Source organism: Sciurus carolinensis, chromosome 1 (assembly GCF_902686445.1).
Source record: "Sciurus carolinensis chromosome 1, mSciCar1.2, whole genome shotgun sequence".
Classification (NCBI taxonomy): Eukaryota; Metazoa; Chordata; class Mammalia; order Rodentia; family Sciuridae; genus Sciurus; species Sciurus carolinensis.
The window spans coordinates 130,485,346-130,510,322 of record NC_062213.1 but is presented as its reverse complement, the minus strand read 5'-3'; the positions used below and the strand labels follow the sequence as shown (position 1 = coordinate 130,510,322).

The 24,977-nt window shown below is 36.4% G+C and overlaps 1 protein-coding gene and 1 non-coding gene across 5 annotated transcripts in view; one reads left to right on the top strand and one right to left on the bottom strand.

Annotated features, from left to right (window-relative positions):
* The window catches only part of Btbd8 (BTB domain containing 8), a 99,172-nt gene that overhangs the window by 41,254 nt on the left and 32,941 nt on the right, over window positions 1-24,977 (top strand). For all 4 annotated transcript variants that reach the window (XM_047519856.1, XM_047519846.1, XM_047519839.1 and 1 more), the window contains 4 exons: window positions 16,031-16,111; window positions 17,454-17,550; window positions 22,897-22,985; window positions 23,407-23,509. In XM_047519856.1, coding sequence (XP_047375812.1) covers window positions 16,031-16,111; window positions 17,454-17,550; window positions 22,897-22,985; window positions 23,407-23,509 — 370 coding nt within the window. The remainder of the gene's footprint in view (window positions 1-16,030; window positions 16,112-17,453; window positions 17,551-22,896; window positions 22,986-23,406; window positions 23,510-24,977) is intronic.
* On the bottom strand, window positions 19,754-19,856 carry LOC124968822 (small nucleolar RNA U13). The gene has a single exon (XR_007105857.1). It is a non-coding gene; the product is annotated as a small nucleolar RNA U13 (small nucleolar RNA).

The window sequence follows — 24,977 nt, the reverse complement described above, 5'->3', positions numbered from 1 at the left end:
GCTCTGATTTTTAACTATTTCCTGTCTTCTACTACTTTTGGTGTTGTTCTGTTCTTCTTTTTCTAGGGCTTTGAGCTGTAGTGTTAGGGCATTTATTGATTTTTTTCTTCTTTTATTGAATGCGCTCCATGAAATATATATTCCTGTAAATACTGCTTTCACAGTGTCCCAGAGATTTAAATATGATGTATCTTTGTTCTCATTTGCCTGTAAGAATTTTTTAATTTCCCTCCTGATGTCTTCTGTTAGGCATTCATCATACAATAGCATATTATTTAATTTCCAGGTGTTGGAGTGGTTTCCGTTTTTTATTCTGTCATTTATTTCTAATTTCAATCCATTATGTTCTGATAGAATCTCTGTCTTCTTGTGTTTGCTAACAGTAGCTTTGTGGCATAAAATATGGTCTATTTTAAAGAAGGATCCATGTGCTGCTGAGAGGAAAGTGTATTCACTCTTTGTTGGATGGAATATTCTATATATGTCCGTTAAGTCTAAATTAATGATTGTGTTATTGAGATCTATGGTTTCTTTGTTCAATTTTTGTTTGGAGTATCTGTCCAGTGGTGAGAGAGGTGTGTTAAAGTCACCTAGTATTATTGTGTTGTGATCTATTTGATTTTGGGAACTGAGAAGGATTTGTTTGACATACATGGATGAGCCACTGTTTGGGACATAGATATTTATGATTGTTATATCTTGCTGATTTATGGTTCTGTTAAACAGTATGAAATGTCCTTCTTTATCCCTTCTGACTAACTTTGGTTTGAAGTCCACATTATCTGATATGAGGATGGATACTCCAGCTTTTTTGCTGTGTCCATGTGCATGGTATGTTTTTTCCCATCCTTTCACCTTTAGTCTGTGGGAATCTTTTTCTATGAGATGAGTCTCTTGCAGGCAGCAAATTGTTGGATTTTTCTTTTTAATCCAATCTACCTGTCTATGATTGATGAGTTCAGGCCATTAACATTCAGGGTTATTATTGAGATATGATTTGTATTCCCAGTCATTTGAGTCTTTTTTTTTTTTTTTTTTTTTTTTTTTTTTTTTTTTTTTGTGACACTACTTGGTTTCTTCTTTATTTGGCTGTTCCTTTAGGGTAGTCCCTCCCTTTGCTGATTTACATCGTTGTTTTTCATCTCTTCCTCATGGCATATTTTGCTGAGGATGTTCTGTAGTGCCAGCTTTCTTTTTGTAAATTCTTTTAGCTTTTGTTTATCATGGAAGGGTTTTATTTCATCGTCAAATCTGAAGGTAAGTTTTGCTGGGTATAAGATTCTGGTTGGCATCCGGTTTTCTTTCAGAGCTTGAAAAATGTTGTTCCAGGTCGTTCTAGCTTTTAGGGTCTGGGTTGAAAAATCTGCTGATATCCATATTGGATCCCCCCTGAATGTAATTTGATTTTTTCTCTCGCAGCCTTTAAAATTCTGTCTTTATTTTGAATGTTAGGTATTTTCATAATAATGTGCCTTGGTGTGGGTCTGTTGTAATTTTGTATATTTGGAGTCCTATAAGCCTCTTGTATTTGGTTTTCCATTTTATCCTTCAGATTTGAGAAATTTTCTGATATTATTTCATTGAATAGATTGTTTATTCTTTTGGTTTGTTTCTCTGTGCCTTCCTCTATCCCAATAATTCTTAAATTTGGCCTTTTCATGATATCCCATAATTCTTGGAGATTCTGTTCATGATTTCTTACCATCTTCTCTGTTTGTTCAACTTTGTTTTCAAGGTTAAATATTTTGTCTTCAATGTCTGAGGTTCTGTCTTCCAGGTGTTCTATCCTATTGGTTATGCTTTCTATGGAGTTCTTAATTTGGTTTATTGTTTCCTTCATTTCAAGGATTTCTGTCTGGTTTTTTTTCAGTATCTCTCTTTATTGAAATGATCGTTTGCTCCCTGCATTTGCTCTTTTAAATGTTGAGTGGTGTGATCATTCAAAGCCTGCATTTGCTCTTTCATCTCGTTTGCTTCTCTGATCATTTTAATTATGTACATTCTGAACTCCCTTTCTGACATTTCTTCTGCCATGCTGTCATTGGATTTTATTGCTGTAGCATCTAGGTTTGTTTGGGACATTTTATTCCCTTGTTTTCTCATATTGCTCAGGTATCTTCCCATCTAGTAGTGAAACTCTGAGATATTGCATATTTCCTCTATTGACTAATATTGTCTCTGTAGAATTTCCAAAAACTCACCTCTTAGCCTTCAGTAGCCTGAAGTCTTGGAGGAACTTGATAATGTGGTGCTCCACTAGGAAGCTGCCCCTCTAGGGGTGGTGGCCTTCAGGTAGGGTATATTCCCTGTCAGTGGGCAGAGGTGCCTCCACTTGTTGACTGATGGTCAGTCAAAGGGGGACTAGACTGCAGACTGGGGCATTTCTGATCTGGGTCTGTGTCTCTGGTTCTTCTGCCCTGGTGGGAAAGCCTCACCCAGTGGGGAAGACTCAGCTGGTGGGGATGTTTTGCTGGACAGCTCTCCTCCAAGAAGTTCCCTTCGGTCCAGAACTACCACCTGGACTGGGCAGCCCTCCTCTGTGACATTCCCTGGGGTCCCAACCTACCGCCTGGGCTGGGGAACTTGGCCTTGCAAGGGACTCCCTGGCTGAGTGGCCCTCCTCTGCTACGTTCCCTGGGGACCAGAGCTACCGCCTGGACCTGGACCCTCACTCTGCGTTGAAACCTCTTGCTGTGCGGCCCTCCTCTGCAATGCTTCCGGTTGACTGGGTTCACGGCTCCAGCAGGGAAGTCTCACTGGGCCACTCTACTCCACAAAGTTCCCTGCGTTTTGGGACTACTGCCCCATCCGGGGAGCCCGACTAGTGGGAGAGACTCACCGGTGGCTCTGAGTTGGTCCCAAGTCTGTCAGTACCTCCTCTTCTTGACTCCTGGGTCCTGTCAAAGGTTCTCTAGTCTCCTGTGGGTGTCTCAGGAAGGGAGCTGCCCTTCCAGTGATGATGGCCACACCCTCAGGAATAATTCAAAATGCCATGCAGGCAGGCTGGCTCTGCGATGGCGCCCGACCTCGATGCAGGGGTAAGGAGGGGTTGCTCAGTGATGGTGTCCAACTTGGGCCTGGTGGTTGGGCAGGTTGGCTGCCCGCCGGCTAGCTCTGCAATGCATGCGGGTTGGGTGTTCGCTGGCTAGCTCCGTGACTGCGACCAACCAGTGATGGCGCCCAACCTCAGTCCATGGTTGGCTTCTTATGCTTGAAATCTTAGATCAAGTGTCATTTTCTCAGACTATCCCAGCTAAAGTAGTTACAGCTCAATTTCTCAGTTGCTCTCATATTATCCTTTTGTGTGATCTTCATGGTACTTGTCACTATGAAAGTTTCTTCTTTATATTTTTGTTTGCATGTTTATTGTCCTTGTCCTCTCCCTAGAATGTAAGCTTCATATACCCCAAGGTCTAGAATAGAGCCTGTTATTCAGTAAATTGAATGTGAATGGATGGACAGGTGAATGAACAAAGGAATGAATGAATGAAATCCCTGTGTTATCTTAGCCCACACACATAGTCGCCTGAAAATTTAGAAGCACAGAAATTGCATAGAGTAGGTGCATGATTAGTCTCTATCTTAGATCTTTGTCCTCTCATTGGTTGTTAGTTTTTCTGATTTTGAGTACATGTAATGTTTTTCATCTCCTACAAGCTTTTCTCCTGATTACATTTTAGTTGGAATAATGCTTTAAATCTTTCCATTTAAATCATGTGCTAAAAATGTTCAACATCTCTAGTAATAAGAGAAATGCAAATCAAAACTACCCTAAGATTCCATCTCACCCCAATTAGAATGGCGATTATCAAGAACACAAGCAACAATAGGTGTTGGCGAGGATGTGGGGAAAAAGGTACACTCATACATTGCTGGTGGGGCTGCAAATTAGTGCAGCCACTCTGGAAAGCAGTACGGAGATTCCTCAGAAAGCTTGGAATGGAACCACCATTTGACCCAGCTATCCCACTCCTTGGCCTATACCCAAAGGACCTAAAATCAGCATACTACAGTGATGCAGCCACATCAATGTTCATAGCTACTCAATTTACAATAGCCAGATTGTGGAACCAACCTAGATGCCCTTCAATTGATGAATGGATAAAGAAACTGTGGCATATATATACAATGGAATATTACTCAGCCATAAAGAATGATAAAATTATGGCATTTGCAGGCAAATGGATGAAATTGGAAAATATCATGCTAAGTGAGATAAGCCAATCTCAAAAAACCAAAGGACGAATGATCTTGCTGATAAGCAGATGATGACATATAATGGGGGGTGGGAGGGGTTAGTGTTAGAGTTAGGGTTAGGTTTAGGGTTAGGGTTAAGGAGGGGGCAAGAATGGAGGAAGGAAGGACTGTATAGAGGGAAAAGAAGAGTGGGAGGGGTGGGGGGGAAGGAAAAAAAAAGAAGGAATCAAACATTACCCTATGTAAATTTATGATTACACAAATGGTATGCCTTGACTCCATGTACAAACAGAGAAACAACATGTATCCCATTTGTTTACAATAAAAATAAATAAGTAAATAAATAAATCATGGGCTATTGAAGTAATTTGTTATTTTTCTAGGTCAGTGTATCATGTCTTTATAAACCCTTTTAGGAAAATCACAAATGACTTACAACGTTATAGCAAGAATGCATCTTAATAAAGCATCTGTCAAGACAGCAGGAAAATGGTTTCTCACTGTTTTTATAGCTATCATATATTAATACATAGGCTCCAGTGTCTTCATTTTACTCCTTATTTTAATAAAATGACTCTTGTTTTTATTTAGTCATTATCTTCTGCTTAAACATGTCATCTTAAACAATTCTTTCAATATAAATAGCCAATTCTCATTAGTGTTAACAAGAATGGCTCTTGAGAAATGGGAGGAAAATGTATTGAACAGCATTATAGTCTAGAAATTATGCTAGTGTTTTAGATTAACAAACTATAAATAATATGGTTTAATTGTTCTGAGATTCAATCTTGTCATTTTCATTATATACATATGTACATATATATGAGAATATTATGATTTTTCACTTTTTTCCCCAGTTTGGGAAGAAAGTCTGAATTCTTCTGTATGAGTTCTATTAAGCCATTCATTAAAAATTCATCAAACCCTTATTGAATGTATATTATTTAAGGAATAATAGAATCAAAGTAAACACCTGAATCCCTCTGAGACTCTGTTTCTTTTCTTCTTGTTCCTTTTTCAATTCCTTTAGCAAATATTAGGTACTGTGCTTAGTAATCTGTGAGGTTCTTCTCAACACTGTGGAGCCTCCAGGATTACATGAAGAAAGGAAATTCTTCTGTTCCAAGGGTATTAAATCAATACTGACATTCTTTTGGTACTAAGCATACAATGATAACTAAGACATGAATACTGCTCTTACAGAACGTGGTCTAGAAAGAGAGACAAAAACATAAAAAACATATTGCAAATTAGTTTGATAAATAAAGTAATAAAAGTATGTGAAGAGTACTGATTGAGAACCTAGACTTCAGAGTGATTCTGTCTACATTTAAATTCCAGTTCATTACTAGCCTTTTGACCATCAGCAAGTTACTCAATTTCAGTTTCTAAATCTATAAAATGAGACTAATAATTATATCTACTATTGAGTTGTGATGATTAAATGAGCCAGTAGCATTCAAAGTGCATGTTAACTCAGGTGCTGGCTCATAATAAGTGCTTAATAAATGTTAGTTATTATTTTTAACACTCATTTGAAGTTTTGTTTTTATTTGTTCTGCTTTTGTTTTTGCCTTGGGAGCATTAAGGAAATAATCAGAGATAAGGAGCTGTTTTATGTCTGAAAGATAAGTGGAGAGGGAGAACATTGTCAGCACAGTGAATAGTATATGCTAAGGTATGGATATATAAGGAATTTAAGTATAGAACATGAGTAATAAGTTCAGTTATCTTTCAAGAGGGATAATTGGAAATAAGAGTTCTGTATACCAAACTAGGGAATTTGGACTTTTTTCTATGAGCTTTGGAGAATAGTTTAGGAATTTTAGAAGTAGAAGACATAAATAAGATTTGCATTTTAGCAAAGTCACTTGATAATAATGTGGGAAATGGAAAACTAGCAGAAGATTTCAGACAGGAAATCTGTATGAGAGGATACTGTCTTAGTTCAGAAGGGAGAAAATGAGAGGCTGAACCAGGGTGGTGAGAGGGGAAATAGAGAACAGAGCCTGAATTCAAGAAATTCTTGAAGGTATATATGACAGAGTATAATGAGGGAAAGGCTTAATATAAACCTCAGGTTATAACTTAGGTATCTAGATGAATGAGGTCTGTGAGGTTTTCTAGCAGGGGTTGGGGTTATCTAATAAATAGACTTCTTCCTTTCTGTTCAGAGTAAAATGAATCAGCACATGAAATAAGAAAACATTTCCTTTATTTTTGATGAAAACTCTTAAAACAGCAGAATGTGCTTTGATGCAAGAACAAAAGTTAGCTTGTTTACTGTATTCCTCTAAGTCAGCCCACCTAAGAAGTCTGATTCTGTATAGCAGATAAACTTTTTTCCAGTCACTGCTTCCCACTGATTCCGCTGAAAGGAAAAAAAGAAATCAGATTACCTCTCATGTTGAGTTCCTCCTAAGGAGTGTTCAATGGTTGTCCACCAGCCAGATAAATTGCCCCATTTGGTACACAGGAGTAGAGGGGTGGGACAAGATTTCCTGAAAAATACTATCAATAAGGTAGAAATAACAGAAAGAAGAATGAATTTGAAATGTGGAGGAGGAAAGAGATTGTTCATTTTCTGTTGCTTTTTAATAATATACAACCACGAACTGCTTAAGTTATAAAGAAAAGAGGTTTATTTTTGGCTCATGGCTCTGGTCCAAGGTTGATGGGCCATATCTGATGATGGCCCTCTTATTGGCAGAGTTCCAAGATGGTGCAGGGTATCACATGGGAAGAGAAAGAAAGCACATAAGATACTTAGTCAAACTGGTTTTTATAGCAGACCCACAATAAAGATAACCTGTTAATCCATTAATCACATGAGTGGGTTAACCCGTTCATGAGGGCAGAACCCTAATCACCTCTAAAGATCCCACTTGCTCCTACCACTTGACGTCTCACACTAGGAATCAGGTGTCAACATGACTTGTAGAGGGGACAAACCATAACAGAGCTTAAAAATTGAGACTTTTAAATAGTAAGTAATGAAGTTTATCACTCCAAACTATTTCTTAAGTCATGTCTACTTTTTCAGCTATGTAATGAGGACATCGGTCAAGCTAGAGCCACTAGCTTGTTGTTTTTTTTTTTTTTTATTTTTTTATTTTTAATTGTATACAAATGGGATACATGTTGTTTCTCTATTTGTACACAGAGTCAAGGCATACCATTTGTGTAATCATACGTTTACATAGGGCAATGATGTTTATTTTTTTCCCCTTCCCCCCCACCCCTCCCACCCCTCTTTTCCATCTATACAGTCCTTCTTTCCTTCATTCTTACCGCTCTCCTTATCCCTAACCCTAAACCTAACCCTAAACCTAATGCTAACCCCTCACACCCCCCATTATATGTCCTCATCCGCTTATCAGCGAGATCATTCGTCCTTTAGTTTTTTGAGATTGGCTTATCTCACTTAGCATGATATTCTCCAATTTCATCCATTTGCCTACAAATGCCATAATTTTATCATTCTTCATTGTGGAGTAATATTCCATTGTATATATATGCCACAGTTTTTTTATCCATTCATCAATTGAAGGGCATCTAGGTTGGTTCCACAATCTGGCTATGGTGAATTGAGCAGCAATGAACATTGATGTGGCTGTATCTCTGTAGTATGCTGATTTTAAGTCCTTTGGGTATAGGCCAAGGAGTGGGATAGCTGGGTCAAATGGTGTTTCCATTCCAAGCTTTCTGAGGAATCTCCACACTGCTTTCCAGAGTGGCTGCACTAATTTGAAACCCCACCAGCAATGTATGAGTGTTCCTTTTTCACCACATCCTCGCCAACACCTGTTGTTGCTTGTGTTCTTGATAATCGCCATTCTAATTGGGGTGAGATGAAATCTTAGGGTAGTTTTGATTTGCATTTCCCTTATTACTAGGGATGTTGAACATTTCTTCATATATCTGTTGATTACTTGTACATCTTCTTCTGTGAAGTGTCTGTTCATTTCCTTAGACCATTTGTTGATTGGGTTATTTGTATTCTTCGTGTAGGGTTTTTTGAGTTCTTTATAGATTCTGGAAATTAGTGCTCTATCTGAGGTATGGTTGGCAAAGATATTCTCCCACTCCGTAGGCTCTCTCTTCACGTTTCTGATAGTTTGCTTTGCTGAGAGAAAGCTTTTTAGTTTGAATCTATCCCAGTTGTTGATTCTTGCTTTTATTTCTTGTGCTATGGGAGTCCTGTTAAGGAAGTCTGATCCTAAGCCAACAAGTTGAAGATTTGGACCTACTTTTTCTTCTATAAGATGCAGGGTCTCTGGTCTGATTCCGAGGTCCTTGATCCATTTTGAGTTGAGTTTTGTGTAGGGTGAGAGATAGGGGTTTAATTTCATTCTATTGCATATGGTTTTCCAGTTTTCCCAGCACCATTTGTTGAAGAGGTTATCTTTTCTCCATTGCATATTTTTGGCCCTTTTGTCTAGTATGAGAAAATTGTGTTTATTTGGGTTTGTGTCCATGTCCTCTATTCTGTACCATTGATCTACCTGTCTATTTTGGTACCAATACCATGCCGTTTTTGTTACTATTGCTTTGTAGTAGAGTTGAAGATCTGGTATTGCAATACCCACTGCTTCACTCTTGCTACTGAGGATTGCTTTAGCTATTCTAGGTTTTTTATTCTTCCAGATGAATTTCATAATTGCTTGCTCTATTTCTGCAAGGTACATCATTGGGATTTTAATTGGAATTGCATTGAATCTGTATAGCACTTTAGGTAGTATGGCCATTTTGACAAAATTAATTCTGCCTATCCAGGAACATGGGAAATCTTTCCATCTTCTAAGGTTTTCTTGAATTTCTTTCTTTAGTGTTCTGTAGTTCTCATTGTAGAGGTCTTTCACCTCTTTTGTGAGATTGATTCCCAAGTATTTTATTTTTTTCGATGCTATTGTGAATGGGGTAGTTTTCCTAATTTCTCTTTCTGAAGATTCATCACTTATGTATAAAAATGCATTGGATTTATGAGCATTGATCTTGTAACCTGCTACTTTACTGAATTCACTTATGAGTTCTAAAAGTTTTCTGGTGGAATTTCCAGGTTCCTCTAAATATATAATCATGTCATCAGCGAACAGGGATAGTTTGAGTTCTTCTTTTCCTATTCGTATCCCTTTAATTTCTTTGGTTTGTCTGATTGCTCTGGCTAGAGTCTCAAGGACGATGTTGAATAGAAGCGGTGAAAGAGGGCATCCCTGCCTTGTTCCAGTTTTTAGGGGGAATGCTTTCAGTTTTTCACCATTTAGAATGATATTAGCCATGGGCTTAGCGTAGATTGCCTTTATAATGTTAAGGAATGTTCCCACTACCCCAATTTTTTCTAGTGTTTTGAGCATGAAGGGATGCTGTATTTTATCGAATGCTTTTTCTGCATCTATTGAAATAATCATGTGATTCTTAACTTTAAGTCTGTTGATATGGTGAATGACATTTATTGATTTCCGAATGTTGAACCAACCTTGCATCCCTGGGATAAAACCCACTTGATCGTGGTGCACTATCTTTTTAATATATATTTGTATGCGATTTGCTAAAATTTTGTTGAGAATTTTTGCGTCAATGTTCATTAAGGATATTGGTCTGAAATTTTCTTTCCTCGATGTGTCTCTGTCTGGTTTAGGTATCAGGGTGATATTGGCTTCATAGAACGAGTTTGGGAGGGTTCCCTCCTCTTCTATTTCATGGAATAGTTTGAGGAGTATTGGAATGAGCTCTTCTTTAAAGGTTTTGTAGAACTCGGCTGAGAACCCATCTGGTCCTGGACTTTTCTTTGTTGGTAGACTTTTGATGACCTCTTCTATTTCATTGCTTGAAATTGGTTTATTTAAGTTGTGTATGTCCTCCTCGTTCAGTTTAGGTAATTCATATGTCTCTAGAAATTTGTTGATGTCTTCGAGGTTTTCTGTTTTGTTGGAGTATAGATTTTCGAAATAGCTTCTAATTATGTTTTGTATTTCACTCATGTCTGTTGTGATGTTTCCTTGTTCATTCCGAATTTTAGTAATTTCAGTTTTCTCCCTCTTTCTCTTTGTTAGTGTGGCTAAGGGTTTATCAATTTTATTTATTTTTTCAAAGAACCAACTATTTATTTTGTTAATTTTTCCAATTGTTTCTTTTGTTTCGATTTTGTTGATTTCGGCTCTGATTTAACTATTTCCTGTCTTCTACTACTTTTGGTATTGGTCTGTTCTTCTTTTTCTAGTGCTTTGAGCTGTAGTGTTGTCGTTTATTTGTTGATTTCTACTTCTTTTTTTGAATGCGCCCCATGAAATAAATCTTCCTCTAAGTACTGCTTTCATAGTGCCCCAGAGATTTTGATATGATGTTTCTTTGTTCTCGTTTACTTCTAAGAATTTTTTTATTTCCCTCCTGATGTCTTCTGTTATCCATTCATCATATAATAGTGTATAATTTAATCTCCAGGTATTGGAGAAGTTTCTGTTTTTTATTCTGTCATTTATTTCTAATTTCAATCCATTATAATCTGATAGAGTACAAGGTAGTACCTCTATCTTCTTGTATTTGCTAACAGTAGCTTTGTGGCATAAAATATGGAATATTTTAGAGAAGGATCCATGTGCTGCTGAGAAGAGAGTGTATTCGTTCTTTGTTGGATGGTATATTCTATATATGTCCGTTAAATCTAAATTGTTGATTGTGTTGTTGAGATCTATAGTTTCTTTATTCAATTTTTGTTTGGACGATCTATCCAGTGGTGAGAGAGGTGTGTTAAAATCACCTAGTATTATTGTGTTGTGGTCTATTTGATTTCTGGAATTGAGAAGGATTTGTTTGACGTACGTGGATGAGCCAATGTTCGGGGCATAGATATTTATGATTGTTATGTCTTGCTGATTTATGCTTCCCTTAAGCAGCATGTAATGTCCTTCTTTATCCCTTCTGACTAGTTTTGGTTTGAAGTCCACATTATCTGAAATGAGGATGGATACTCCAGCTTTTTTGCTGTGTCCGTGTGCGTGGTATGTTTTTCCCCATCCTTTCACCTTTAGTCTATGGGTGTCTCTTTCTATGAGATGAGTCTCTTGCAGGCAGCATATTGTTGGATTTTCTTTTTAATCCAATCTGCCAGTCTATGTCTTTTGATTGATGAATTCAGGCCATTGACATTCAGGGTTATTATTGTGATATGATTTGTATTCCCAGTCAATTGACTCATATTTGTTTTTGACATGATTTGGTTTCTCCTTTATTTGGCTATTCCTTTAGGCTAGTGCCTCCTGTTGCTGATTTGCATCGTTGTTTTTCATCTCTTCCTCATGGAATATTTTGCTGAGAATGTTCTGTAATGCTGGCTTTCTTTTTGTAAATTCCTTTAGCTTTTGTTTATCATGGAAGGATCTTATTTCATCATCAAATTTGAAGGTAAGTTTTGCTGGGTATAAGATTCTTGGTTGGCATCCGTTTTCTTTCAGGGCTTGGTATATGTTGTTCCAGGCCCTTCTAGCTTTTAGGGTCTGGATTGAAAAATCTGCTGATATTCTTATTGGTTTCCCTCTGAATGTAATTTGATTCTTTTCTCTCGCAGCCTTTAAAATTCTGTCTTTATTTTGTATGTTAGGTATTTTCATAATAATGTGCCTTGGTGTGGGTCTGTTGTAATTTTGTATGTTTGGAGTTCTATAAGCCTCTTGTACTTGGTTTTCCATTTCATTCTTCAGATTTGGGAAATTTTCTGTTATTATTTCATTGAATAGATTGTTCATTCCTTTGGTTTGTTTCTCTAAGCCTTCCTCAATCCCAATAATTCTTAAATTTGGCCTTTTCATGATATCCCATAATTCTTGTAGATTCTGTTCATGATTTCTTACCATCTTTTCTGTTTGGCCAACTTTGCTTTCAAGATTAAATAATTTGTCTTCAATGTCTGAGGTTCTGTCTTCCAGGTGTTCTATCCTATTGGTTATGCTTTCTATGGAGTTTTTAACTTGGTTTATTGTTTCCTTCATTTCAAGTATTTGTTTTTTTTTTTTTTTCAGTATCTCTCTTTATTGAAATGATCTCTTGCTTCCCGTATTTGCTCTTTTAACTGTTGATTGGTGCGATCATTTAATGCCTGCATTTGCTCTTTCATCTCCTCCTTCAATGCCTGCATTTGCTCTTTCATCTCCTCATTAGCTTCCCTGATCGTTTTAATTACGTACATTCTGAACTCCCTTTCTGACATTTCTTCTGCTGTGCTGTCATTGGGTTTTATTGATGTAGTATCTAGGTTTGTTTGGGACATTTTCTTCCCTTGTTTTCTCATATTGGTCAGCTGTCAGTGGGACCCTGAGATATTGCAGTTTTCCGCTATTGGCTTAGGGTGTCCCGGTAGATTTCCAGTGTATCACCTCCCAGCCTTCAGTAGCCTGATGTCTTGGAGGAATCTGATAAAGCAGCGCATCCGAAGAAAACTGCCCCTAGTCCCCTACTGGTTCCACGGTTTGGAACTGGTTCTGTGCGGAAACGCTCTCACTGTGGGCCTGCACCGTGCAGCTGGCCGTGTGGGAGGAGCCCACTGCCGGAGTGTGGAAGGCTACCTTGGGAAGACTCTAGCTGCCCTGCCCTGCTCCGATAAGCCACCTCTATCTGGGCCTGCCACCCGGGGCCGAGCTTTACCCAGTGGGCAGACTCACCTGTGGCTCTATTTCAGTCCGAGTCTCTCAATGCCTCCCCTTCTTAACTCCTGGGTTCTGGAGCGACTGGGGGTGCAGTCCCCCTCTAGGCCGCCATCTTGGATCGCCCCGTGAAGAGAGCCTGCAGCCAGAGTGGGCAGAGCTGCCTGAAGAGGTCTCTGGCTGCCCTGCCCTGATCCTAGAGGCTGCTTGCAGATCGAAGCTCTCCGTTGGTTCGGGGACTTGTGGCTGGTTCTATGTAGAAAGCCTCTCACTGGGCGGTCTGGTCTGAGAAGCCAGCCTTGGAAGGCACCTCCCACTGCAGGGGTCCAGGCTACTTGGGGAATTCTCTGGCTGCCCTATCCTGGTCCCTGTAGCTGCTTGTGTGCCGGAGTACGTTGCGCTGCACTGGCTCCGGGACTCGGAGCTTGTTCTGGTCAGAAAGGCTCTCACTAGCGGGCCAGTTCCGTTCTGAGAACCTGGAGAAGCTGGCTGTGTGGGCGGGGCCCACCGCCGGAGTGCGCAGGGCTGCCTGTGGATGACTCTAGCTGCCTTGCCCGGCTCTGATAAGCCACCTCTATCTGGGGATGCCACCCGGGCCGAGCTTTACCCATTGGGCAGACTAACCTGTGGCTCTATTTCAGTCCGAGTCTCTCAATGCCTCCCCTTCTTAACTCCTGGGTTCTGGAGTGACTGGGGGTGCAGTCTCCCTCTAGGCCGCCATCTTGGATCGCCCCCGCTTGTTAAGTATTACAAATAAAATCTGTACAGCACAAGAATCTTCCTGGTGAATAGAGTTGTCCAACCTTAAGCAAAACCAGAGGCTAATTTATCAAAGGTGCTGAGGAGATGATATTTATTTATTTATTTATTTTATGGTTCTGGGAATCAAACCCAGGGCCTCACATATACTAAGTAAGTGCTCTACCACTGTACTGCATCCTAGCAGAGGAGTAAATTTCTTTTTTTTTATTCTTTTATTGTTCTATTTAGTTACACATGACAGAAGAATGGATTTTGATTCATTATACACAAATGGAGTACAACTTTTCATTTCTCTGGTTGTACATGATGTAGTTACACCATTTGTGTAATCATACGTGTACCTTCGGTAATGATGTTTGTCTCATTTCACCATCTTCCCTTCCCTGTGCCCTCTCCCCTCCCCTCATTTCCCTCTACACAATCCCAAATTCCTCCTTTCTTCCCTTACCACCCTCCTCCCCCTGATAAGTATCAGCATCCACTTATCAGAGAAAACATTCGACCTTTGGTTTTTGGGGATTGGCTTATCTCACTTAGCATGATATTCTCCAACTCCATCCATTTACCTGCAAATGCCATAAGTTTATTCTTCTTCATAGCTGAGTAATATTCCATTGTGTGTGTGTGTGTGTGTGTATCATGATTTCTTTATCCATTTATCTATTGAAGGGCATCTAGGTTGGTTCCACAATCTAGCTATTGTGAATTGAGCTGCTGTAAACATTGATGTGGCTGCGTCACTATAGTATGCTGATTTTAAGTCCTTTGGGTATAGGCCAAGGAATAGGATAGCTGAGTCAAATGGTGGTTTTATTCCAAGTTTTCTAAGGAATCTCCACACTGCTTTCCAAAGTGGCTGCACAAATCTACAATCTCACCAGCAATGTATGAGTGTACCTTTTCCCCCACATCCTCACCAACACCTGTTGTTGCTTGTATTCATGATAATAGCTATTCTAATTAGAATGAGATGAAATCTTAGGGTAATTTTGATTTGCATTTCTCTACTAGAGATGTTCAACATTTTTTATGTATTTGTTGATCATTTACATATCTTCTGTGAAGTGTCTGCTTGGTTCCTTAGCCCATTTATTGATTGGATTATTTGTGTTTTGGTGTTAAGCTTTTTGAGTTCTTTATAAATTCTTGAGATTAGTGCTGTATTTGGAGTGTGTGTGGTAAAGATCCTTTCCTACTCTGTAGGCTCTCTCTTCACATTATTGATTCCTTTACTGAGAAAAAGCTTTTTAGTTTGAATTCATCCCATTTATTGATTCTTGCTTTTATTTCTTGCACTTTGGGAGTCTTGTTAAGGAAGTCTGGTCCTAAGCCAAAATGATGAAGGTTTGGGCCTATTTTTACTTCTATTTGGGACAGGGTCTTTGGTCTAATTCCTAGGTCCTTAATCCTTTTTAGTTGAGTTTTGTGCAGGGTGAGAGATAGAGGTTTAATTTCATTTTGCTGCATATGGATTTCCAGTTTTCTCAGCACCAATTGTTGAAGAGGCTGTCGTTTCTCCATTGTGTTTTTGGCACCTTTGTCTTGTATGAGATAACTATATTTTTGTGGATTTGTCTCTGTGTCTTCTATTCTGTACCATTGATTTATCTGCCTATTTTGGTGCCAGTACCATGCTGTTTTTGTTACTATTGCTCTGTAGTATCGTTTAAGGTCTGGTATTGTGATACCTACTGCTTTACTCTTCCTACTAAAGATTGGTTGGCCATCTGGTTCTCTTATTTTTCCAAATGAATTTCACGATTGCTTTCTCTCTTTCTATGAGGCACATCATAGAAATAGAACTAATAAATGAATTCAGCAAAGTAGCAGGACATAAAGTCAACACTTATAAATCTAATACATTTCTATTCATAAGTGATGAATCCTCTGAAAGAGAAAGTAGGAGAACTTTCACAATAGCCTCAAAAAAAAAATAATTGAGAATCAATCTAACAAAAGAGGTGGAAGACCTCTACAATCAGAACTACAGAACACTAAAGAAAGAAATTAAAGAAAATCTTAGAAGATGGAAAGATCTCCCATGTTCTTAGATAAGCAGAATTAATATTGTCAAAATGGCCATACTACGAAAAGTGCTATACAGATTCAATGCAATTCCCATTAAAATCCCAGTGATGTACCTCATAGAAATAGTAAATTTCTTAATAAACCAGAAGTTAGACAGTGACCTTTTAACATCCCAGACTCTAAAAGTCTATGGAAAAAGATTCTTGATAAATCTTTATTTGATCTTATATATTTTATAATATAGAAGTTCATAGCTACAGTTCAAATTCATGATATGCTTACATGTTTATTTAAAGAATGGAGGTTCGAACTTTATTTTGGCTAAAAGTGTATGGGAAAATAGAATGTATGATTGATTTTAGTTAAACCTTAATTATTTCTGGATTTGAGTTTTCCTTTTTTTGCAGTATAAACCATGTAGAAATGAATGTTATGATGCATTTTATATATGGAGGAACTTTGGACTTTCCAGACAAAGCTAATGTTGGGTATGTATTACTTTTTTAATAAGTTTAAATATAAAACTATTAATATTTTACAGATTCTACTTCATTGAGCTATGTTGCAGTATCAGTGAAGCAGAAGCTTCACTTTTTTTTTTTTTCTTTTGAGATGAGGACTTGCTATTTGCCCAGACAGGTCTCTAACTCCTAAGCTCAAGTGATCTTCCCAATTTAACCTCCCAAATGCAGGATTTATAGGTGTGTGTCACCTTGTCTTCCTCTGAAACTTCACTTTTATTATCAATTTTGCCATATTTTGAGTGTGTTTGGGAAATATCTAAAAACAATAAGAAAAGGTGACTTAATAACTTATAGTGATAAGATTAAGAAAGGTCTTTTAGACTTGAATTATATTAGAAGACATTACTTTTCTTTGGAAAATGAATAAAAGTTTTGTATAAAAATAAAATCGATCTTTTATCAAACTTTGAATGTTATTTTACTATTTTAATTTTTAAATTTAGGTTATCCTTTTTAAACAATAAAAGAAAAAGAAAAACTTTAAAATGTGTTTCCAAATATAAAAGTATCCAAAGATTAACAAGTATATGATTCTTACATGCTGTAAACTGAAATACCATCTAAACTTCTGAATTCCTACTGGAGAGTGAAATTCTACCTTTCTCTTCCAATTTTCAGTGGTATTTTAGTAACAGACAAGTAAAAGATGCTCTTTTAATTTTAAAGATTAATTGGGGTTTCTCTAATTTTGAATTGAATAAATATGTTTTGGGGGAAACATATCATAGGTCACAGAGATTAAGTACCAAAGTTTTATTCCAGAGCAACTTATAGGAAAGTTTATGCTCTCAAGACGTGTAGGTTTCCTAAGTACTTAAAGTATGTGTAGGTGCTCAGAAATACTTGCCAGATGAAAGAAGCAAAGGCAACTCTCTGATCATTAGATGCTGTCTAATCTTGGAGTCATTCATAGGCATTTTCAATATGATAGCCATCAGTGAATTAATTCTCTCCCCAAACTATTATTGCACAAATCTGCTGATAAGATTTTTGTAGCATTTACAGCTTTCAAAGCAGTTTCCTAAAATTTTGTTCTATTTGCCATTGAGAATATGAGGGGAATTTGAAATATCTCCAAATTTATTTGTTATTCACATTAAGTAAATCAGTGTCAGTGCTTTCCACATTTTAGCCTATGTCTTCATTATAGTCTATAAAGAATATTTATTATGTGAAGCAAAAAATTAGAATTAAAGTAATTCAGATTCTTTTTTCTAAAGACTGGATGTTATCAAGAAATTACTGTGTATTATGCTTTGATTTTTTTATATTTGAGAATTAACAAGTACATCTATTTTCATTTTAGTCAGATTCTCAATATGGCTGATATGTATGGACTAGAAGGATTAAAAGAAGTAGCAATCTATATTTTAAGAAGAGATTACTGTAATTTCTTTCAGAAGGTAATTATTGAGTCTCGGAAATCTTTACCCAGTACTTTAAGTCACCCATTATTATCTACTAGATTTTAAATTTTTGTTGTAATTGTACTTTAAATATAAAAAAATTAGTTTATAACTAATGGGGGCTCCAACTGACAGCACATATGGTATCCTTTCAAAAATCAGAAACTAATTAAAATCAGTTTAAGTAAAATAAAATTGATTTGGGAGAATTATTGAAAGTATTCAGAATTTGACACTAGGAGAAAGGAAATCAAGAATTATGGTTTCCTTCTCATTGTATCAAAGAGCTACACAGTGGTTCATTGGTTTTTCTCCCTAAAAATATGTTCTTTCTTTCTACCACTTCTTTGCAGCATGTACTTAAAGTGAAATATAGTTCTCTTCTACAGTCTCTCCATATGGAATATGAATACTGATTAATTTTAGTTTATGCAAAGGTCAATTTACTGTCTAAAGAAGTATTTCATTTTATGCATTCCAGACTCACTTGAAACATTATTCTTAGATTCTTCATTGGGTATTGTGTTTTGTTTTGGTTTTTGTTCTGTTTTTTTGCTGTACCGGGGGTTGAATCCAGGGTCTTGCCCTTGTGAAACAAGAACCCTACCACTGAGCTACATCCCTAGTGCTTTTTGTTGTTTCACTGTACTTTGTAACTGTAGGCTATTTTTATTTTCTTATTTATGCCTTTCTATAAATTTTCTACAATGATTATTTAATCAACAACGAAATAACAAAAACAAATTTTGAAAGAGTTGTTTATATCGTACTTTTATTGGGTATGTGAGGCAATAATATGCATTATATGACTTCTGACCATTTTAAGAACACTTAAATTTGGATTTTTTGTGTTGGATAGGACTTTTCCTGCCTCTTTCCCTATAAGTTGTAACTGAGGAAGCAGCCCATATTCTAAAAGAGAGCCATAAACAGCTGGGTTCACTAACACCATCACTACCCCTCTGCAGAGTTTACTGAAAAACATTTAAACCCCTCATGTACTTTTGACCAATGATTCACTCCAGCCTCCATAATTAAGGGGATTGAAAGAAGCAAGGCAGTAATGTGGTTTCCTCAGCTTTGTGGAGAAAGAGAATAATTCTGGTGAAAGCTTTTTCCTTCTCCTTCACGTGCCTCTTCTATTTCCCTAAAATCAAAGTTAAGAGGGAGATCCAAGTGAATCACAAATAAAAATTAAAGCTAGGAAGTAACTGCAATAAGGAGAGGATGCCTTCATCTCCCAGTTGGACATTTACTATATCCCTAAAATTAGCCCACGCTGGAGCTTCCATCAAGGAAGAAAAGAAAGTGATAAGCAATTTCTTGGGGCAACTTGGAATAGGCCTGAGAAGCCTATGAGAATATGCTTGATATGGAGATTTCTAAAGGGAGGAGGCTTGCTGGAGAAGCCAGAACTATTCTGGTGATAAGAGACCACAGCTATTGTCATGTAGAGAAAAAAGTTGGGGTGTTCATTCTGCACCCTATTTACACATGATCCATAGGGAAGAAGGAGGACCTTAGCAGTTCCCTGAAAGAGGAAACTGATAAAGGCCAGATAACAGTGTCCCACCTAGGTAGACATCATACATCATAAACCACTGAAAGTTGTTAAACACTGAGTGATGGTGAACTTTGATCTTCCCCTAAAAGAGCCACCACCTCAGCAAAGACCACCAGCATCTGAGAGCAAAGTCGAGGACAATACCCTGCTGCCATCTTAGTCTCGTAAGATGACCACAGCTATCAATGGCCATCTTCCTTAGAATTAGACCTAAAAATTGGAAGGGCAGGAGACCAAACTGTGTTCTACTCCCTATTGCAGATCTCCACTATCATGAATCTATTCAGTGCTAGGGAGATAAATATTGAAATCAGAAATGAGACAGGTATTAAAACAGTACTCCACTGACTTTTAACAATAAAACCAGAAAGTTGTGGAATCTGCTTATTAGAATGCCATTAAGGCATGGAAAATGGGATTTGACATAGCTGGGTAAAAAGCACTAGTTTGAAAAAAATAAGTGTTATGTTAGTATCTACTCTGAGCTGAGACTTCTCAATAAACTAGTTAATCTAACATAAAAATAATCTCTTTATGAATAATTTTTAGACCATTGCCTCTGTTTTTATACATTCAGGAATATATGGGTTATATCTAGTTTCTTGTATTTTACTTTCGGTAATCCACTTTTTTTTGTATCAGACAGATAATATGCTGACGTTGTAACACAGTTTGAGGGAGGCACACCTCACAATGGTATAAAAACTCAAATCATCACACTTATAAACAAAAAAAGGATCTCCACTTAATTTTAAACACCAGGGCATATTTGTTTCTATTAAGACAACAGAAAGTGTTTCTTTTAAATTAACAGTATGGTATTTTGTTGAAAAATTTTTTTACTATATTTCATTTATTTTAATGTAGTCCATATTACTGTGGTAGTGAATATTTCAGAGAAGTTTCTGTTTTTATTGACCTGATCGTTAGTGAATATTTCAGAGAAGTTTCTGTTTTTATTGACATCTTGCTTTATGTGTTTTAGTAGTATGTATTTTTATAACTGTACTTTTGAATATATATAATTTTTAACTTTTTGTTCTAACTTATGCAGTCTCTTGGCAGTGACTTAAATATCATAAACTTATCATAAGATACTCCACAGTAAAACAAATTTAGGTATAATATAATAGACAACTGGCCCCACAATTCTTTACTGGAGATAGCTTTAGTCATTTCATTAACTTCATAATCCTACCTTTTACACATTTAAAATTTGGGGGAGCTTCATTTATGAAATTATAGTGGATATATATTTACATTTTATACACATGTATATAGTCACCAATTAAAAATATGTTTTAGACAATAATTTCAATATATATCTTCCCACATTCTGCAAACAGGTTTTAGAAAATGACTAAAGGTCAGTCATGCCATTACAAAAAAACCTTGGGAGTCATCATTTCCTTATAAATAAATTCTCAAAGAGCCAGAGTTATCCCTTTAAACCAGGAGTCAGCAGATTTTTTCTGTAAAGCAACTTAGTGAGACCTTGTCTCAAAATTTAAAAAATGAAAAGGGCTGGGGATGTAGCTCAGTGGTAAAGCACCCCTGGATTGTACTACCCTGCACCCCCCCCACAAAAAAAAACTTCAAGACTTTGTGAATCCTGTTGTCTGTATCACAACTGTGCTCTGCTAATGTAGATCAAAGGCAGCTATAGACAATATATAAATAAAGTAACATGGCAGCGTTCTGATAAAACTTTATTCACAAAACCAGTGGTGGGCTAGATTTTTCCCACCGGCTGAAGTTTGCCAGTCTTCTGCTTTAAGCAGCAAGTTTTTAAAAAATATACATTTTGATAATTTATAGCAATTATTATTGTTATATATCAGTAGATTTCATATTATATAAGACTGGTTGTTTCTAAGCAAAATTAGACTGTTGAACTTTTTAACTTGTGCATACTTTTACAGTTTTTCAGGCTTCGGAGTGCTCTTAGACTGTCACACTAATTTGATACTCCTGTCTTAAGTAGGTCAGAAAACCAAATTAGGTCAGTGGTAGAGCATAAAAATAAATCAATAAAACAAAGGCATTGTGTTCATCTACAACTAAAACAAAAGAAAAGAAAAAAAAGAAACCAAATTATTTAACTTAGTAGAATTATCAGAGTTATCATCATATAACCTATAATAGTGATAGTCATTTTTGATTTTAGGAACTCCGATTATCTTATCGGGATTTTAATTGCTTCATTTAAATTGTTAATATGCAAAGTATTTATATTTAGTTCTTAAATACTACTAGAACACTTTTTTTTTTTTTTTTTTTTTTTTTGGTACCAGGGATTGAACCCAGGGGCACTTAACCACTAAACCACATCCCCAACCCTTTTTTTATTTTGAGACAGGGTGAGCTGCTTAGGGCCTTGCTAAATTGCTGAGGCTGGCTTTGAACTTTCAATCCTCCTGCCTCAGCCTCTCAAGCCACTTGAATTACAGGCATGCACCACTATGCCCAGCCTATAACACTTTGTAGTAGAAGATTGAATTAATAGATTAATTTGATAGAGGATTAAATTAGTTTAATTAAAATTAAATTAAAAGTTGGAAATTACTGACCTTATTGGAAGAACTATGCTAGAGACATTTCTAAAGAAACTGTTGCTCTGCTTTGAGAGAAGAGGATTTTTTGAAGTATATATTTAGAGGCTAGATATATAAATTGACTTTTTGCTGGTCTTGGTGTGTATAAACCCAAGCTCATAACTAATAAATGTGTATAAAGAGAAATTCAACCTAAAGGGAAAATAGATGTGCCTAGGAACAGTCCAAAACCTGAAAATCCATGGCATGAGCAATACATAGCACATGGGCTTAATACTAAGAGCAGTAGTATGTTTTCCCTACTTGTATCTACCTTTTGTTTTAATTAATACTTTTATATATGTATTTTACAAACATTGTGTTATAATCTAATTCTATTTTTATCCAAGGTCAACATATGGGGTTGGTTACATTTTTTTTAAATTGAGAAAAAAATATAGAGATAGCCTATATATCTACTACCTCCACATATTATCAGCACTTTTGACCAGAGTGGTACATTTGATATAGTTGATGAACCTACATTGACACATCATTATCACCCAAAGTCTGTAGTTTACATTAGAGTTCACTCTTGGTGTTATATATTCCATGGGTTTGGGCAAATGTATAATGACATGCTGAGTATTTTCAGTGCCCTAAAAATCCTTCTTTCCCTACTGTCCCCTAGCAACCACTGATCTTTTTTCTGTTCCCATAGATTTGATTTTTCCATATTGTTACATAGTTGAAATCATATAGTAGATAACCTTTTCCTAATGTCTTCTTATTAATATTCACTTAGTAATATTATTCAGATTTCCTCTATGTCTTTTCTTGACATGATAGGTCATTCATGGATGTGTGAACATTCCATTGCTTGCATGTATTATAGCTCATTTATCCATTCACCTACTGAAGGATATCTTGGTTGTTTGCAAGTTTTAGGAATAATTAATAAAGCTGCTTTAAACATCTGTATATAGGTTTTTGTGTGGAAAGGTGTTTTTAGAAAAAAAAATTAAGACATTAATTACACAGCATGCTCATAGGCAGAATCCCAACAGAAGTTAATTCCAGATACAGAATTAAGTGAAGAAAATTGTTTTTGTAACTCATCAAATTTTGAATTGCATGTATTTATAGTTTAGATATATAAATCACATTTTCTTTATGAGTCAAATACTTTGCCCCACTGCAAATTGAAAAGGAATAAAAGCAGTATTTTCTCTCTATCAATTTTAGCCCATTTCTAGAACATTGACTTCTATACTGGAATGCCTAATTATTGCTCATTCAGTTGGAGTGGAAAGTCTTTTTGCTGACTGCATGAAGTAAGTTATATTAAGAAGTACTGCTGTTATAAATTCAGGGATTTTGTTCTTTTATTCTCTTAATTTTGTGAGCAGTTTTACACTTGATCTGTTTTCTTGGGCACAATGTAAGTAATTTAGTCCTTAACTTGTTGCTCCAATTGAGTGAAAGTATTGATTTAGATATTAACTCAAGATGCTTGGGATCAATTTATATTAGCTTAATGAACCATGGTTAAAATCTGTGCACATAACCCAACATGGCTTAAAATGTTTTTATAGAAAATATAGTATAGTTAAGTCCCTTTTAGAACTTATAAAATAATATGAGTTGGTCAAAACATATGTGTACAATTTATATAATTGAAAACAAAAATGTTACTAACTATTCTAAGTAAAAATGTTTTCATTTTTCTAACTTGGAATTCTTTGATTCTAACAGGTGGATTGTAAAGCATTTTGCAAGGTTTTGGTCTGAGAGAAGCTTTGCAAATGTACCTCCTGAGATTCAGAAAAATTGCCTTAATATGTTGATTCAATCATTAGTGAGTATAAACTGAATACTCTTACTTATGTGTGCCATCAACACAGTTTTTTCACTTTTGTATGGTACTTTGAATTATTTAAATATAAATGGAGAATGTTATAAAAAGCAAGTGAGAAAATCAATTCTAGATAATGTAGAACCATTTTACTCTGTCTAACCTTAAGTTTCTATTCCTCTGAAACCACTTTCAGTACTCAGTTATTCATTAGTCAGGTTTAGTCAGAGAGGCAGAATCACATTATGAAAGAGGGCTCCCAGAGATGGAGGTTGTGCATTGACTCAGCAATATGGACCAAGCAATATGTACTCACCAAGGAAAATCTGGATATCAGAAATTTCTCAGTGGTACCATTCTTCAAGGGTTCAGCCACCTACCTGATGGTAGGTTGTTTTTATTGGCCTATTTCCATCATGGAAAAGGCTGTGCTTTTTTCTCATTAAAATAGACATTTCTCTGGATATAAATTTTCTTCCCTAGCTCACAGTGTTTCTGCTAAAACTACTATTCATGAATTTACATAATACATTATCCATAATCTTGATATTCCACATAGCATCACTAATCACTTATGACATAATGACTGTGACAATCACAATCACAATGACACATCACTTTACAGCAAATGAAATACAACAAGGGGCCCAAAGTCATGGAATTTATTGGACTTATGAGTTTCCCCATCATGTTGAAGTAACTGACTTGATAGAATGGAGGAATGGTCTGTTGAAGACACATTAACATTGCCAACGAGGTTGCAATTTCTTGGGGGACTGGGGCAATGAACCCCAGGATACAATATGTACTCTTAATTTTTAATTTAAGGTGCTATTTGTCCCATATCCAGGATTTATGAATCTAGAAATTGAAATGTAGAAATGGAAATAGGTCTATACAAAATTACTCCTGGGGCTGGAGTTGTGATTCAGTGGCAGAACATTTGCCTGGCATGTGTGAGACCCTGGGTTTCTACTCAGCACCACATGTAAATAAATAAAATAAAAGATCCATTAACAACAGCAAAGATATTTTTTTTTAATTACTTCTGGTGATTCATTAGCAATTTTTTTTTTTTTTTAGCTTCCTTTCCCTGCAACTTTGGGCTCTGCTGATCTAGAGGTCTTAGTTCCAAAAAGAATGCTTCCATCTGGGAACATATAATGATTCCAAAAAAAAAAAAAAAAATAGAAACTTGAGATTGTCTTTATCTGACGACTTTGTAAATCCACATGCAAAGAATATAAATTACTGATAGGTTGAGCCCTGACTGTTAAGGGGAGATTGGGTTGCTACCATACAGTGTGATAAGGAAAAGCACATCTGGGATGCAGTACTCCCAGGTTCTATGAGTAACATCAGTAGAAAATTTTAGCAACCTAATTTAGTGCTGATAATGACCCAGTTTGTTTAGGAATAAAAGTTTAGGCCACTACCAGATAAAGAACTATAAATAGCAGAGGCACTTGGT